Below are 18,492 nucleotides of genomic sequence, written 5' to 3' on the forward strand. Positions count from 1 at the left end.
TTTTTTTCTTCTTTCTTTTTTTGCAAATACACGATGTAAGTTGACTGATTGGTACCACACAAAAGCAAACAAAAGCTTCTCGGTGCGGCCAAGATCGCAACCACAAAGTATTTTTGTTGCGATTGACCATACAAGATAGAGCCCGTTAATTCTGTTTCCTGCACACACAGCCACTTCATTCCGGTCTTTGTGCCAAGCTAAGCTAACCAGTGGCTGGCATCATGAAGAGAGCAAACATACACTCAACCAAACATGGACGTGGGAAGTTACCAAGTACTTTGTTGCTTCACATTTTTCAGTGGCGGGCCGTGCATTTCATTTAGTGAAGTCCCATTTTGTCCTACTTGAAATGAATCCCACTCATAATAAGATCATTTATGATAATAAAAGATAATATACAGAAAGACACTTCCACAGTTCTGAGCGAGTGTTGTGGACGACCTAGCTTCATCTTGAAAGGTCCGTTTTGAAAATGGCCTCGCAAGTGTATCTGCAATTAAATTCCCTCCTTCGGCCATTGTGGTTTAAAAAAAGCAAGAATATATTTTAGATTTTCGAACAGTCGCCAGTTACGACTTCCGGGTGTGTCGATTCCGCATAGCGCTGCCCCCTCTCGAGTGAGTATCCAATCACAAAACGCGTTCATTACCTTCAGCGTAAGGCCAGCGGGAAAGCCTTATCGTCATCAACTCGTGATCTGATTGGCTATCGCAACTTTCTATCAACGGTAAAAGCCCCCTTGAGACACAGAACAGACGCCCGCACGATTGTATCTGAAGGCCTCGGACGAATAATTCGGGCTTCTGGTATTATGAAATCTGCCCGGCGACACGAGCTAGCTGAATTCTGATTGGATAAAAACTCTCACTTAAAAATACAACACTAAAATATAATATGACATCAATGTGGAGAATATGAACATGATTTCTTCGCTAGCTTTTGCTAATCTAATCACCTCTCTTCCTAAAATATTCAGATCAGACTGGCTGCGAAAAAAAGATTTTTTTTTCTTTTTTTTTTTATCAGTTTCCTGTTTTCAAATACTTCTACTCAAGTACAAAGTACAAATACTTTTGCCACTTCTTGATCTCTTCACTGTGGTGCAAAATGGCCCAAAATGAGTCTAAACTTGCTTTAAAAACCTTTGAAAACATCTTGTGCTGACCTCCGCAGAATCCGACGCCAGCATGTAACCCGACAAGGGAGTTTGTGGTCAAGAGTAATGTGTGCTTATGAATGAAAATGACTTGCTGAATGTGCACAAGCGGGCTAACAGCGTCCAGCGAACCGCCCCGTAGGATGCACATAAAGAAGTGGCTTGATAGAGATCTGCTGCGTTGTGGTGAGCATTGAACCAGTAACAACAGTAAGACAGGGAGACTATCCCAAAAGCCGCTGGGCTCCACGCACACGCGGGCCCAAATAAAAGCTAAAAACACACACTTCGCATCACATTAGACGCGGACACCTTTGACAGCTCGGCAAAACACGTCCGCTCCATCAGAGGAGGGACGGGATGCATTGCTCATGTTTATTATTTTGGGTGAAATAATAATAAGATGATTAACTCATTTACTACCATTGACGGATAAACACGTCAAAGATCCTTTTTTCTTTTTATACTCAGCTGGATGTATCTCAAATCATCTTTTCCCATTGAAATTAATAGATATGGAATTAAACCGTTCCAGCCACCCAAAAAAATGTTTTCAACAGGGGAATTGTACTGTATGAAAATGCACTGGGATAACGTTTGCTCTCCACATAAAACAATACCATAAAGTTTTATTGATTTGCGCTGCTATGTCGAGACTTCAGTGCAGGATTAGTGCAGCTCATTGAAAGGGAATGAATGGAGCCGCTTTTATTAGCCATGACTTAAATCAGCTGTGACCTCTCCCACTGCGGCGCAGCCTTCATTGTCACTGATCCGTCAGCCTGCAAAATTAACATCAGCTTTTGATTGGCCCAAAGCAACATTAGGTAGGCGTAATTTGTTTATTATCATTGGATGGATGAAAGTACAGTTTGCGCTTTTAACCGACATTGTTCATTGACATTTTTTTTATTGGTCTAGTATGTCCATACAAAGTCGACGAAGATGTTTTAAAGTCTTCTTATGAGGTCCATCTGTGTGACATATGCTGCGGCGGACTCCGCACATCCTCTCACACAAAGGCGTGAGCGAGGGCTGCGTGGCCTCGCTGCGCTGCGGTGCACCCCTGTTTATGAGACCACCACATGATGGTGCGGTCCACGGTCCATTACTAAGATCACCTCCCACCTCGTCCAGCCGTTCCTCCGGCCGCAAGTGTCGTCTTGGCAGCGTGCAGAGGCGAAGGGCCTTGGGCGCCACGTGTTGCCAGTGACGGTCATGAGTGTTTATAGAGCGGGAAGTGAACAAGGGCGAGGGCAAAGGTCATATCGCACGGTGGGAAAACAACACCGCATCAGATTTCAGGTCTCACCAAAGTTTATGCGCCTTCTGTATAAACATTGAGCTATTGTCTTCAATCTGATGTCGCTCTTTTTTGAGAAGAATATTTAAAGCAGACGCAGAGGTGGTAAAGGGACTCACACTTTGGGTTTTAGTAAAAGAACAGGTAAAAAAACTGATATTATTATTATTACTTACTCAACTCAAAAATTGACTTACTAGAAAATAGAAAATTTAAAAAAAATAATACTCTCACGCTATGTATAAGGCAGAGCATCCACATTGAGAAATGTCCCTCTGCCGTTGAAAATATTTACGTATTTGTAGTTATCGGGAGCACCGAAACCAGACTCGGGCCTCGAGTGTATTTTGTGCGCCACTTACACTTTGTACTTAAGTATTACAGTTACCTGTAATACCTGTGTAATAAGCGATTTTTGGGGGGAAAAGTTAAAGTACTGATTTCAATCTTTACAAATGTAAAAGTAAAAAAAAAAAGTATCAGCTCTGTGCTGTACTTAAATACGAAAGTAAAAATTAATTTCTACTGCAATAATATAGAATATCAGGGGTGGCAAAAGTCCTCGACGCTCTATTTACTGCGTGTAGTACAGATAGTACAGTGTTAAAAAATAAAAAGAAAGACTGCTAAAGTAAAAGTACCTATTCAACACACTTTGTACTCGAGTACAGAAGTACAATAGGAAAAAAAAAAATGTACTTCTTGCGTCGTGTTCTCATGAACAGTAAAGTAAAAAAAATTTAAAAAAAATCAATACTCAACTGCAGTACAAACGCCTCAAAAAATGAAGTACAATAACATTTTATTTGTATTTTGTTACTTCGATCAGACCTAACGCATCCTGTACGCACAAACAGCCCCTACCTTGCCCTCGCCTTGGCCCGTGAACATTTTTCCCCGGTGTCTAACCCAAACCGTCTGACAGGAAACTGCGCACATGTCTAAAATCCATTACTTTTAACAGCCACTGCCAGCGCCGAGACACAGAATTACTGCCGCCATATAACCTGAGCAAGAACTGGCAAATGAGTTGGGCATTGTGCACATTTCTGTGTGTGTTTTGGCTTCACTCAACTTGACTTCAATGTCAAGCCGACTCCATCCAGGTTGGCCAGAATGAAAATGCTGTCGATTAGAAAGTTCCAAAACGGCTTACGAGCTTCAGTGACTTCATGTTTTCTCTGCAGCTCCTGCCCAAATGGAATTGTTTAAAATGGAAAGTGTCCAAAAAGATAAAGACCTGCCATCTCAGTGAGCTGAAGACAATCACCCACAAAGGTACGTTCTTCATGGTACAATGTTCATGTTCTTAGTTTTGGCTTTGCCACCATCATTTTGAAAAAAAATCGAAAAGAAAGTGATATTAGCCCTAGTAGCTGCCAAGTCGTGGGTGGAGAAACGTGACGTTATTGTGGCATTACAGTGTATATTAAAGGTCTCCACACCCCTGTTCAAAACCCACAACACCTCCCAAACACATGTGCGAAAATGTGCTGTGGTCTGATGAAAACCAAGGTTGAACTTTTTGGGCCATTATTCCAAAAGGTATGTTTAGTGCAAGCATCACCAAAAGAACACGATACCCACAGCGAAGCGTGGTGGAGGCAGCATCATGCTTTAATTGGGCCTGTTTCTCTCCATCTGGACCTCTGGTAGTGAAATTTATGAAGAGTTCAAAATGTTAGCACAAACCTTCTTGAAGAAAAAAAAAGTCATGAAAAGCCTACTGGAACCTCTGAACTTTATTTGGGGAATTTTAAATGATGTTAGACGTGTGTTGACTCCCATTTAAAATGTGTTTGAATGTGACTGGTTAATTATGATTGTAGCCACATCCCAATTGTGAGAGGGTGTGCACAATTATGCAACCACATTATTTTTTTTTACTTCTCCTCTTGAAAAGATTAACAGAAATATGTTTGAGTTATACATGTTATAGGTGTCATTAATGGTGGAAAAAATATTTATCGTTTGTGAGGGGTGTGTAGACTTTTTATAAAAGGATATAAAAACATACATAGAGGTGTGTAGACTTTTTATAAAGGTATATAAAAAGATGCATAGGGGTGTGTAGACTTTTTATAAAAGGATATCAAAAGATACACAGGGGTGTGTAGACTTTTGATATCCACTGTAGGCGGCTCACAAAAACAAACAAAAAATAATTTCACACGTCAAATCTGTTTCTACAAACATTTAAAAAATCACTTTTCAGCAATAACGCCTTTGCTAAGCTAAACAGCAGCACAAACAAACTCTCAGTTGAATTAAATTGTTTAGACGTACTCCATGGTATAAAAGTTTCCTGGTGGTGGTCTTCAAAATTTACACAAATTTGAGCGTTTAGTATCAAACTTCCCAGTTGTAGAAAAGCCAATCAAGATGTTCACTTAAATCCTCAACGACAGTTTTGGAAGCCGAGCAATGATGTAATGTCACACAGCCGACGTCCGCTTGGGGGTCACATGATAGCGAGAATGGCGGGGGGGGTGGTCGTGACGTTGGAGTCAAACAGACGCGGGCTTGTGCGTCGTATCTATGGCACATGTGTGCGCGCGTGGCCGTTGAAAGGCCCGAGTGTCTGGGGCGTGACCGACTTAATGACACCACTTACTGGCCTGATTCATGCGCAGGTTTCTTGCACCTTTTTTGAAAAACAACACGCGAGGAAATCCGAGCAAACAGAGAATCGGTTGTGTCGCCGAGATCGGAGGCCGACGCTTTTGGGCTTCACGTTTTGGGCCGCTTTGATCTCAAATAAAATTCTGCTTTACAAAATCAACTCCACCAAAAAAAAAAAACAACAAAAAAAAAACTGTACACTTTTAAGCCAACACAGCTGCGTTGGAACTGTGACTTGAAGCCAAAAATGGCAGACGTCGACCAGGAAAGAAGCGGTTAGGCCAGAGAACCACAGGGTAGCGGGTGATACAAGGGTTGGAGGGTGGAGAGGAGGGCAGCGCTGCGTATAACTTTCCACCAGTGTACTTTTATGCAAGTGTCTCACAGGACGTGCCCTCTGCTGTTTCCATGAGTTCTGCTTGTTCTTGTAGGACCAAAGCCAAAATGACTATTAATAAATCAAGAGAACATTACAGAATGTCGCCAGGAATGAAGAAAAAGGACATGAGACTTTATCATTGAAGACAGGCATTTGGAACATTTGTGACCCCGTCTCTTTTTTTTTTTTTTTTTTGTGACACAAATAAACGGATATTATACAATATCTAATATAAAGCTTACTTTTGTTCAAAAGAGGCTTCAAATTATTATATTTGGTGTGTTTAAAACAACCACAAACCACTGTTTAGCTTCATGCTAACAAAAATGCAAAACACCATAGAAAGGCTAACGATTAGCAATGTTGCCGTGTTGCCTAAAGCAACACAAATGGAGGAGCGACACCTGTAGACAAAACGGCAATACTCGCAGACATATAATCGTTATCCTCCGCAAAGACTGCCCAATATTACGGACATTTTTATAGTAAATGTTACCAGCCCAGGTGAAAAGAATGCCCTTTCTGACTTCTCAATCCGTCAACGGCAGTTTCTTGTTTTCCTGCAGCGGCCGTTTGTGCTTTGGCTGACTCTGGAGACACATTGCTATGCTGTGAAACAATCTCCCGTCACCATTCAGATCCTGTGCTCCATGAACCGCGGCCCGGGAATCTGATTATTAAGTGTGGTGACTTCAGCCACTTGATGCAGTACAATACGTGGAAACCCGAGTCTCCCGAGTCCTGTCATGTGGCCTTTGAATCTCGCTGTTGACTTGTTATTGTAGGAAAAAAAACCTCAAGTCTGGCCAGGCCTGCTTCAGTGGTCATCGGAAGCTACCTTGTATGTTTCACTTTTTTGCAATGGGCATATACATTTCCGAGAAGTTGCAATAACATGCCGGTCCAATGAGGAGTCTAGCTTTCGTCACCATGACGACCATGGGCACAGCCTGAGCTTTACCACAAGAGAGGCTTCGCCAGCTGCAGTGATTAGCTCCTCCTTAACATAAAACGATGGTTTCTCCGTCGAGATATATCACTTCGACATACTTCCGTAACACCGATACTACTTTCCTATTTTGGGCGCCATATTGTGGTATTTGAAGGGTACAAAGAGAGGTTGAAACTACGCTAATATTCCTCAAATAAGAAGGATGGGTTCCACAGAGAAAAACAAATGAATTAAAATCCGACTGTGAAGAGGAGGCAGGATTTCATACTCTACACCAGGGGACTTCAATCCTGTTCCTCGAGACCCGCTGTCCTGCCTTTTTTCCATCTCTCCCTGCTGCAAAACACATGTTTGAAATGATCAGATACTTTCATTTCATTTGAATCGGATGTGTTGCAGCATGCAAGAGATGGAAAACAGACAGGACAGCCAACCTCAAGGAACAGGATTGAATTCAACGCATATGATTCAAATGATCAGATTATTTCATTTAATTTGAATCTGGTGTGTTGCAGCATGGAAGAGATGGAAAAACAGACAGGACAGCCAACCTCAAGGAACAGGATTGAAGACCCCTGCACTACACTGTGTGTATGTGGCTTATATCGATTTATTTTCGCCGTCTTCTAGCGGCGGGATCCGAGTGGAAGCCCCACTAAATCCCTGTTAATCTGTCACAGTGGCGGGAGCCACGCTATCTGATGATCAGCTTTGTATTGGTGCGCTGCCCCCGCCGAGACACAAACATCCTGTTTGCAGAGGGAGTGGGCAATGGAGAGAGAGCGGTGGAAATGCTCACTTAATGGCGCAGACTGGAAAGAGCGAGCGGCTGGAATGTCCCAGCAAATAGGCAGTGAAAGTCTTCAAAGGGGCTGGAAAAGTCGATGTACTTTAGGTTTACATTATCTGAATATAGAAGTGACTTTAGTATGCAAACAGAATAATCCAAGCATCATGTAGCTGTCTCACTATTGAATATGAGCCCAACTACACCAGCACAGCAGTGTTTGTAATCCTGTTCCTCATCTGCGAAGTTTGGAACAAGTCATAAAATTGTAGAAATGTCACTACTAACGAGAGAATCTTTGTCCTGATGTGTTGTAGAATTGATGGGATATGTTTGATGATCGACAGCACGGAGAAATGCCCTGTGGTGACTTATATTAATTCGTAAGCGTAGCAGTGTCGCCCCCTTGTGGAAGGAGCATTTTTTTACACTAAAAAAGAAAAAAAAAACATCTTTTGAGTATTAACGTTGTTGTTGGTTTTTGATAAACAACAAAGAAAAAAAGTGTAATTTAACTAGAATTAAATTACACAAGTAAAGGTTAAATCAAATTCATGTTTTAAATAGTAATTAATATTTAAGTAACAAATAAGTAGATTTTTCAAGTATCTCTCTTTTACTTGAGTATCTATTTTTTCTGATGTTTTTTGTTCTTTTCTTTTTAAAAAAAAAAAATCATGGCAATGAATCAATACATCAACTGTTAGCAGATTATTTCTTTTCCACGAGTATCTGTTCTACTTCTTGACCACTCGGTACTTATTCTACAAGAACAGAGTGTGAAGACTTTTGGCACCTCTGGCAGGCGTACGCGAGTGAAGAGAGCAGCTTCTATCTTTATCTGCTTTGGCCTGCCCACTCCCTTCAACATTCGTACAAAAGCGCACGCACACTAAACATTATGTTCAGTTGGAGCATGAGCATTTTTGAATAACTGACAATTTATAAATTTTTTTAACGCTTTCATTAAAAACAGCTAATAAAACTGTCAAATTTAATTAGTACAGCCCAAACACCTACGGTCCACTTTTAATGGGATATTTCATTTCTCATATCATATTTTGCTGCGTTTCAGATACCCAAAATCTAAAATTTCAAAAATTTTGCTGGATAATTTAGAGTTAAATAAAGAAAGCTACATTTTATTTAATTAGCAATGGAATAATATTAAAATCAATTAAATACAAAACCTTTCAGCCTCCATTGAAGAAAGGCAAAATGCTGGTCGTATTGTCACTGAAAATGCCTGACTGGTTGCCATCGCAACAGACATCTTTGGTTTAAAGTTCTAATTAAAAGTTTAGGGAGCCCCGAGGGTCATCAGCATGTGATAAAAAGTAAACGTTAAACAAGTAAATAGCGTCCTATAGTTTTCTAGATTAAATAAAGTTTTCCAAAATGTCAAATTAACTCAAATGTAAAACTTTCCCTTTATTAAAAAAAAAAAAAAATCAAATGTGCATAGAGGTTCAGCAGCACCAATAAATAAATAGTTCCCTGACATTAACACAGTTTTAAATTGATGTCTTAACGCCTGCCATTTTTTAAAAAAAAATTTAGATTGTGGACTGTGAATTAAGCAACAAAATCCACCAGATTGGTCGTTCATTACCTCATCCCTGAACAATTGTCATGTCATGTTCAGTCGGCAGCGTGTGGCAAAATGGCCGCCCCCCTGAGATGGATCAAAATGGGTGGATTTCGCTGCTTAATTCGTATTCCAAAAACGCTAAATTATTCAAAGTACTGTGTTTAGACTTAGTGGGGCTGCAAAGAACATATTAACACAAAAGAGAATTTTTGACCTGACTTCCCCTTTAACAACTTGAAATTATTTTTTTTTACTCTATATAGCCTACTATAGATGAAAACACAGGAATAGTCTGCTCTGGCAAGTGAATTTATTAAATGAAAGTAATTCATCCATTTGTTGTATCATTACAGCCTTACTCATTAGGCACAGATGAGCAGAGCAGTGTGATGTGGCACGAAAAATATGGTTAAAAATGAACAAAACCACAATTTAAGAAATGTGTCATTGAGTTGTGTGTGTACAAAAATTTGGCCACTGGCAGTAAGACCTCATTATTTTTGCGAATACTTTATTGCTCTTATCCTGTTAATGTTTTAATATATTGTACAGTGTTGTTGTGTGTCGAGGCAATTTTGGCAAATATCAACTACCGTATAGTCGATATATACGGTTGGGGTGGGGGAGAGAAGAAGAAATGGTGGTTTAAATATAATTTATAACACGTTTAAAGCTCGTGTGAGGTGTAAAATATTTTTAAAAGTCGCTGATAAAAAGTGAAGTTATGTCGCTACAAGTACACAACTACTTGGGTGAGTAACACGTCGCGTTGCACAGAGCTACACAGCAGACCTACAACATCCGGGCTAGTCGGCTCACGCAGGAACGGAATGGCGGCGGAGGTAAGTGGACGAAAACGAGGCTCGAGTCGCCCCGACGACGGGCTAAAGCAGGGCCAAATACGGCCGCGAGTCACGCACCACGATACGGCGTATGTGTCGGCGGTGAGACCGGCGAACTAACCCCGGAGGGGTGGAGGCGGGGGAAACGTAGCAACGCGGGGGTTAAACATCGGGGAAGTGGAGGTAGGGGGGTGGGAGGAATGGAGAAGCTCCCCGGCGTTTCGAGCCTTTCGCTCGGCGTTAAAGAGCCATTCCTGTCCCTCCTCCTCTCTGAGAGCCATCGAAAGAAACCGAAGCGAAAACAAAAGAAGCGAAGCTAAATAAAACCCACGGCGATGGCTTGAGCGGTTTGGTGAAGTTTGCACACGCGGAAAAAGTTGTCGGCGTTAGTAGTTGTCGTCCCTTGTTTGTTTTTTTTGTTGTGTTTTGGGGGGTTTTTTTTTAGTGGGACATTTCGACTTTTTATTTCCTTCTCGCGCGATCCGCCGAGAAGGAAGAGGCGTTCAGCACCAAGTGGCAGGAAAGCGCCCCTGGTCACACAATCGCAAGTTTGCAACACGAGCAGCACAACTTTGTCGCGACAACGGGCCGTGTTTCGCCAATAACACGAGCTCATGAATGAAGCTTCTTCGACTTGTGTGCGACTTTCCGAAGATGACTTTTGTTTCCTTTTTCCTGTTGCTCTGATGGCCCAAACCTTTGATGTCTGCTCCAAAAAAAAAACATGCTAAAAGGGATGCCACTCCTAAACGAAACACTGGCCATGTCTAATATTGCAAAAATGAAACAAAAGATAAGGCAAGGAGTGTTATCAGCTTGTTTTAATGGAACCGATACTGTGTCTTATTATTTGCAGGCAACCAAATAGGAGGTACACTAAATGCCCCTATAGCGACGTTGTTTTGGGCCGGCATTTTAAATTTAGTCCTAGTCTTTAGGACGAAAATGCTTATTAGTTTTTGTCACATTTAGTCATTCTTATTCGTGATAGTTTTAGTCTAGTTTTAGTCAACGAAAACTCCCCAAAAAGTTTTAATCTAGTTTTTGTGAATTTAGTCGCCGAATAAGTTTGAGTTCAAAATAGGCACACAAGGTTTCCACCTAATGGCAAAGACGTTCTGATCGACGACTAAGGATCGGGGCGGCATGGTGGACGACTGGTTAGCACAATGCTGAGGTTGTAGGTTCGATTCCGGCTCCGGCCTTCCTGTGTGGAATTAGCATGTTCTCCCCGTGCCTGCGTGGGTTTTCTCCGGGTACTCCGGTTTCCTCCCACATTCCAAAAACATGCATGGCAGGCCGATTGAACACTCTTAATTACCCGTAGGTATGAGTGTGAGCGCGGATGGTTGTTCATCTATGTGTGACCTGCGATTGGCTGGCAACCAGTTCAGGGTGACCCCCGATTTCTGCCCGAAGATAGCTGGGTTAGGCCCCAGCACCCCCGCAGTGTGAGGACGAATTGATGGATGGACTAAAGATCATGTTTTACATACAAACAGATAAAAGTGGCGACAGTTGAATCAATGCAAAATAAGCCGAGAACCAAAATGTTTAATTTGGCTACTGTTGTGGATTTATTTCACTTCAAGCAACATAAATAAATACTCTTCCGACTAATGTGTGTGACCACTGTTGTTTCTGCCCACAGGCGGGCCGAGGGCCTGTGGACCTGGCCGCCGAGGTTCCATCCATTTTGAGATTGTGAGATACGGCGATGAAGACGCTGGGCCGGAGAAGAAGTCTTTTTCGGAGTTGAAGGAGAGACTCTCCTCTTCCCCACAAGATGGCAGCACAATCGCAGACTGTACGCCCAAGTCGCTCCTCTTCGGCTAAATGGATCAACATTGAGTTTTTTTTTTTTTTTAGTTCATCTCCGTTTTTTTGTCATAGACTAGCGAGCTGCCTTTGGAGGAGCTGCTGGCTCTGTATGGCTATGCGGTGCCTGATCAAGCCAAGCAGAGCTGTCACGTCACTGCCGCTCTGCCAAACGTGACTCTGGCCAAGGTGAGGGCCAACACAACTAAAAACACGATTGATGATTGTCGATATTGCAGCTCCAATGTTTCCTACCTTCTCCAGAATCAGATCACCGATGACATCTTTGCTGGAGCAGAGGGAGTGGAGTCATCAGCGGACGATCGCACACCCTCCATCACCTCCAGCACCTCAGATTTGCTCCAACACCTACCCCGTAAGTTAAACAAGTACAATATTCTTTCCCTAATGTGGCCGAAGGGGTTCTCCTGTTAGTGGCGGTGCTGGATAAAATTTCCACGATTTTTTGCGGTAACTCCAAACATGTGGATACCAGGCTTATGCTGCAGATTTATTTATTTTTTTATTCCCATCTCAGCTGGAAACAAAGACATATCCGTCTGCTCATCCGACGAAGAGTCCGACAATATCTCCCTTCCCTCCAATGACGAGCACAAGGTCAGTCACCTGAAGATGACGTCACACATTTCCGTCCTCATTCGAGCCTCCTGACGCTGATTTCTTTTGGGACGCTTCGCCAGGAGATCATGGTTGGTTCCATGTACCAGGCAGTCATCCCTCCCCTTAGTCCATATACATACCAGGAACAAGGTAGGATCGTCTTACTTCTGCCATACACTCCACTTCTTCTTCTTTCTACATTTTTTGGCTTCCCCGTCCGTGTCCAGCGTACGACAGTGAGGACCAGTTGTTGTGGAGACCAGGTGCGGTGCCGCTCCTGCAAGTGGAGCACTTTTTGTTGAATGTGCAGAGGCCTCGTGGCCAAGAGGGGGCGGTTTGCAAGCAAACGTGTGGCGACACTGTACGAGACAACGAGCAGGTACTTCTTAGCATACCTCATTTGCTCTTCTATCCGTCGTATAATTTGGGCTGGAGGAGTAAAATGAGAGCTCCAGACTACTTTTTTTTTTTTTTTTTTTTTTTTTTTTTTTTTTTAGAAGCACAATGAGTCCCTAACGTTAAAATGTTCCGGGCACAAGCATAAACTCTCGAGGTGAACAACTATAAATTGACTTGCATGTTAAGTCATTTACTGCCATTGACGGCTAAAGACGTCAAAGATTTTTTTTTTATTTATTTTTTTTTTATTCAGCTGGTAGTGAACAAGTTAATTTTAGTTCATTTTCACTCCCAAAAACAGATCGTCGGTCTTGTTCATTTTTCTTTTTGTGCCACCTTTCTTCTTTTGGCGTTTGTCCTTTTACAAACTTGCTCATTCATGCATTATTGCTTACGTGAGGAGTAGAGGTTTGTGAGCAACAAGAAACATTTTGTAATAATACAAAAAAAAAATCATGTGACCATATACGCCCCCCCCACACACAATTTCTGTTAACAATTGTAATTTGTATATTTTTTTTAGTATTATTTCAATGTTCATGTTGCTCCTATCGATACGCCGCTGTGAAAATGTTGGTTTCTTCGGAAAAATTGAACCCGCTTTCTGAAAAAAGACAAAAATATAAAGACCACTTTAGTTTAAGTTGGCAACACTCTGCCAATGCTTTTTGTAAAATAGCTCCTCTCTTTTTGCAGCTCTGTTGTTACTGTAAGATGTGCACAAAAAGATTTTAAAAAATCGTCCTGACAAGTCAACTTGAATTAATTGAACAAATCTCTCCGTATGCTCAGCATTTTTTTTTTCTTTTGTCGATGCCACCAGGCGTTGTACGAGCTGCTGAAATGCAACTTCAATGCGGAGGAGGCATTGCGACGACTACACTTTAATGTGAAAGTGTTCACTGGTAAAACACATTTTTGTGAATATATTTCCTAAAGCCATGAGACTAGTCAACAGAAAAATGGTGAATATTTTGCTGCTGCTCATTTTCTTTGTTTTAGAAATGCTGTGCGGCTGGAGTGAGGAGGAGTGCAGGAATTTTGAGCTTGGCTATAAAGTTTACGGGAAAAACTTCCACCTCATTCAGGCTAATAAGGTAAGTGCTTCAGAGACGAGAGATATTTATTTCCGATTTGCAAGGCCACTTTTTTTTTTTTAACGTTCAGAGACACAAATATATGAAGTCCATCCACATTGATGCATACTGTCAACATTTGTCTTACATTCATCTTAAAGCTCAGACTGAGAGCAGAAAAACTCATTTGCCCCCCCCCCAAAAAAAAAAAAACTTCTCTGAAGGTAAGGACCCGCTCTGTGGGAGAGTGTGTGCAGTACTACTACATTTGGAAGAAGTCTGAGAGGCACGACTACTTCACTCAACAAGCCACCAGGCTCACCCGCAAGAAGTGCACGTTGCAATCAGGGAACATGTGAGTTAGGACCAAACAAGTCCTCGTTGCACTAAATCCTCACGCAAAGTACCTTCACCTTTATCTGAACTCTGGAACTCAGTTGTGTGACGAGACCAAGCATTCCCACGGACGTGCTAATCTTTGCCTTGTGTGCTACAGGGAAGAGGGAGACCAAGATGAGGATGCTGGCGAGATGGAGGGAAGCAATAATTCAGCCGCTTTACTGTCGCGCAGTACCTCCGCCGTGTCTGGAAAACTGGCACCTCCTTTACCTCGACAGTCGGGCCTGGAACTGGACAAAGAAGGTAAAAAAAATTAAAATTCTTAAACAATTGAGCTTTGGAAATTAGTTTGTTAGTTTGAAAGTAAGTTAAAGTCATCAAAACTATTTATAGAAAATGTAATCATGAATATTTTACTGACTGCGTGGCGCACATATTTTTGGGCAGTGGCATGCTAGCTCCCTCTAGTGGTATGTAAAAGAATCACTGAAATAAATATTGAAATTGTGCTGAATGTTACAGGGAGTGAAGTTGAGTTTTTTTTTCATCCACTATCAGATACAATTTTATGTAAATTATGTAAAATATCTAATTAAATCGTGATTTAAATACAGTTGTTTTTTTTTCCTAATTTGAAGTGTGCATAATGTTGCGGTGGCTTACATTGTTATTGAATATTAATTAACTCATTCACTACCAGCCGAGTAAAAATAAATAAATAAATGGAGTTTTGACGTCTTTAGCCGTCAATGGCAGTAAATGCGTTGAGGATGGGTCCCTTTCAACCATCCCATTTGGTTCTAATTCTTGGTACCTGGAAATCGATACTCAACTGTAACAAGTTTTTCTCTGTCGGTTGCAGTTGTAAATTTTCATTTATTTTACCATAAAAAATCCATTTAACAATTATTTTCAATATATAAATTTTGATAAAGTATTTTTTTAGGTGGTACTGAACCACCGTCGTAATGTATTAAGGTGCACTTGTTTGCTCTAAGCGTCATCGAAAGGACGGGGGTGGGTACTCTTCTATTTTGTTTTTAATCATGGAAAACAGTAATCATATTGAAACGAACTTTAGTCAAAAAATGTCTGAAATAGGGCTGGGCGATAAACCGAAAATTTACCGTTACCGAAATTTATTACAATGACCGAAATCATTTTGCCCATGTCGGTAAATTTGGTGAAAAGCCTTTTCTATCTGCGGCAATGTTCATGCCCCTTTAAGACCGCTACAGCGCCTCTAGTCACGTGACTCCACCGGTCTGAGAAAGAAAACAGACGTCGCTGTCGTAGCTGGCGATTCAAATCCAGAAGCTTTTTCACCACCCACAACACAACCATGCTGTGCTGAAAGTTCACAGTGAGAAGCAAGGTTCGACAAGTGACAACAGCCCATAACGGAGGCGACACCACACGAGAGAACGTCTCAGAGGTGGACGCGATAGCCTAGCACATGGCTAAAAATTTAGCTCCTCTAGTAACAGTGGCGTGCACAGGATTTATTTATTAAAAATTTTTTTTTAATATATTTATTTCTCGTGCATTTATCGTTATCGAGGTAAAATTCCTCAATTTCTCGCGATATTGATTTGAGGTCATATCGCCCAGCCCTAGTCTGAAATTTATTGTATCCACTCACACCGTACATTATGTAAGATTTATGCGTACCATGTCAGATACATTGTGACGCATCACACAGGTTTTGATAGTTTCCTCTTTTTTTTTTTTTTTTTTTGTTACATCATGCATTTGCTGTCTTCCTTTCTGAATTATTTCCCCATTCTTTTTTTGTGAACGTGCGTGTGTGTGTGTGTGCGCGCGCATGCATGCATGTCTCACCCCCTTTTTTTTTTTTGCCGCGCCGCTGCAGAGGAGGAAGGACGCCCTCGGCGCCGACGGACCCCCCGCTTTCTCTTAAAGCCGTGACCTTGGTTGCGGCCTGGCCTACAGAAAGCAGGCTGCAGCCTGCAGGTAAAGAACGAAGAGAGGCTCGTCGACCTTGTCGCTAGAGTTAGAACATGACACCTGCTCAGTCTGTTCTTCCTCCTCTTTATTCTCGCTCAACGTGGCATCAGCTGCGCCTCGGTTCTACGGGGGCATTGCGAGACATTTTAATGGAAAGTGAAAATTGGAACAAGCTGAAAAAAATGTAAATTTGACTAAAAAAAATGTCTCCCTTGAGTGGGACAAGGAAGAAAATTGAATATCCGGATAAAGGTACTGTCATTCTCCTTTTTTTCCCGCCCACTTGACTCACATTTTGTTCTCTCTCCTCCGATGACACTCCCTAGATGCAGAACTGCAGACGTGCGGCGATGGCTGTCCTCAGAACCTGTTTGCCCGCCCCTCCCTCGTCAGATCATGGGGATGGCTTCTCGGGCTGCGGCGCAGGTCCGGTCCAGCTCCAAGACCATCCACGCTCACCGGGTTTCTTCCAGTTCCACATGCGCGATGGTCCTTTTATCGCCGAGGTCTGTGGCGCCGCAGGTGATGTGACTGACTCCCCCCGTCGTCGCCTGGCGGTGGGATTTGCCTCCTCTTCCCCACCTCATGACCTCCTGACCCGATTCTCTCCATTGAACTCCCTCCACAGCCTTCAATGAAAGCACTTGGGAAAATCCAAATGTGTTCGTAGACTGATCAAAGCAAGCAGAACAAACGTAAAAAAATAAAAAAGTACCCTTCCAGAATACTCTCACGGCGCATCTGAAGCCGCGAGGGTGACGCACGCTCAGCGCTGCTTGTTGCTTGTTCACACAAAGATCACTTTATTTCAACACAAACGTCCTCTCTCCGCTCCGTCGTCCACTCGCCGTTTGTCTCCGTTCTGAGTTTGCTTCTGCGTTCCTCCTCTGCCGTTATGTGGACGACAGACACATTTCTAGATTATTTGGTGATTATCGTCAGATTATAGTCCACAACAGTGTTTAGTTTAGTTTTTTTCTGGCTCGTACAGTAGTCACAAAGAAGCAATCAGAGGGCCGCAATGATCGTGGGTGTGATTGGAATTTCTTTTTTTTTTCCTAACCAAACATGCATTCGTTGTTTTATCATCAATTTATGGGCACATTCACTTGAGGATTAGGACACTCTACACCTGGAGAATATATTCCCTAGACTATAATCGGGGTTAAACGAGATTAGCCCCGGTTAAAGGTACTGTATAATTCATGAATTTGACTGGCCCAGTTTATCTAAATTGCCTGAGCTCAGAATATAATCTGCGGCAGACATGAATTCTAGCCTTTATAAAACGCATTTTCCCGGCGTTAAAAAAGACTATCCTAGAACATAGTCTGGATGAACTCAGACTTTCTTGGAGACTACCGGGTGTTAAACTGGACTACCCTTGATTATAGTTGCGTCATATATTTGACTGGTCAAATCGATACCCAGGATTAAACGAAATTGGGTCAGTTTATAACCCAGGACGTAAATGTAACTCGCGTCAAACTGGACTGTCCCGGAACCGACCACCCTCATAACTATCCCAGATTTAAACCAGACTATCCTAGAATTTCGCTGAGGCATAATCTGGACCTTTCAATTGCGATTACCTCAAACCATGATTTTTTTTTTTTCTCCGCCTTTGGTCATTTGCTGATTTCCTGTTATGCTTTACAGAACAATGGACATTGATTTAAGTGATTGTTCTCGTTTTATCTGACCCTCACTTTCATAGTTGATTGTAATCCCATTCCGGATCGAAAGAAGCAAAGAAACGTTTCAAGGAGTGAATGAACGTGACCACCTGTCATCTTCTATCTCTTCTTCTATTTATTTGTTTTTTCTTTGCTAAGTGTTCATGTTTGAGCTCTTCGTGTGGCAGCAGCGTAGTGAGCCAGATGGATGTTTGCGTTTACAAAAAAGGAGGTGACAGACGAGGCCTGATGTGAGCAGGACTGTTGCTTTTACTTTCACTTGTTGTCTCTGGGTGTTTGTTGATAATTATTATATTTTGTAAAAAAGAAAATAAATGATTCAATTACACAATTGTGGGATATATTTTGTTTGTCAACTAGCAAGAAGATGGACATCGATATAATGGAAGACAGTGGTCTTATAGTGCATGAACATTATTAGAAAAAATTTGCCAAAAGCAATTCCAAACTTTTGGCAAGCAGTGAAGAAGACGGTTAAGCGTAAGCAGATAAATGTGTCTATCAAATGGTTTCTTCAAAGAAACTTTTCAAGTGGAGAGAGGCGGTGTGCTTGCGAGTCGGGCAAGCGGTGGTTCCCAAATAAATGCTCAAAGATACTATGAGCTAATTCGTTTCAGCATTGTAACCTCAAAATAACTCCAGCTCCTCTCCATGGACATTGTGTAGCTTGTTGTACTGGAAAATTCCACAAGGGGGCAGAAAGCACTTGAAACGCTTCCTGCTTAAAATCTGTTGCTTCTGAATTTAATATCTTGCTTGCCCAACATAATCATGTTCATCTACTTCATGCATTTCGCTTTAGTTGTGACAGAAACAATACAGCAGCGTCCGCGTGCATTTGTCTTTGTATTTATGTCATCTGGAAAAATATATGTACATGTCAAACGCAGCACAGTACATCTTAACACATACTGAACTTTACAGTACAATTAAAGAACATAA

General features: G+C 41.9%; 1 protein-coding gene and 1 long non-coding RNA gene across 2 annotated transcripts; both read left to right on the forward strand.

The window, feature by feature from the left end:
• Positions 1–3,644: 3,644 nt before the first annotated feature.
• Positions 3,645–7,192, forward strand: LOC148324838 (uncharacterized). Its single transcript, XR_015846270.1, has 3 exons — positions 3,645–3,737; positions 6,928–7,003; positions 7,093–7,192. It is a non-coding gene; the product is annotated as an uncharacterized LOC148324838 (long non-coding RNA).
• A 2,333-nt stretch (positions 7,193–9,525) lies between these two features.
• On the forward strand, positions 9,526–17,881 carry mier2 (mesoderm induction early response 1, family member 2). The gene is given in 14 exon segments (XM_088314183.1): positions 9,526–9,632; positions 11,284–11,439; positions 11,526–11,639; positions 11,715–11,826; positions 11,989–12,068; positions 12,152–12,221; positions 12,299–12,450; positions 13,294–13,375; positions 13,473–13,567; positions 13,771–13,901; positions 14,043–14,188; positions 16,180–16,240; positions 16,242–16,395; positions 16,397–17,881. Coding segments are annotated over 13 exon segments (1,350 nt in total). The 5' UTR covers positions 9,526–9,632; positions 11,284–11,418; the 3' UTR covers positions 16,529–17,881.
• Positions 17,882–18,492: the final 611 nt, after the last annotated feature.

This window comes from Idiotropiscis lumnitzeri, chromosome 13, assembly GCF_059441095.1.
Source record: "Idiotropiscis lumnitzeri isolate Australia: NSW breed Sydney's pygmy pipehorse chromosome 13, RoL_Ilum_1.0, whole genome shotgun sequence".
Lineage (NCBI taxonomy): Eukaryota > Metazoa > Chordata > Actinopteri > Syngnathiformes > Syngnathidae > Idiotropiscis > Idiotropiscis lumnitzeri.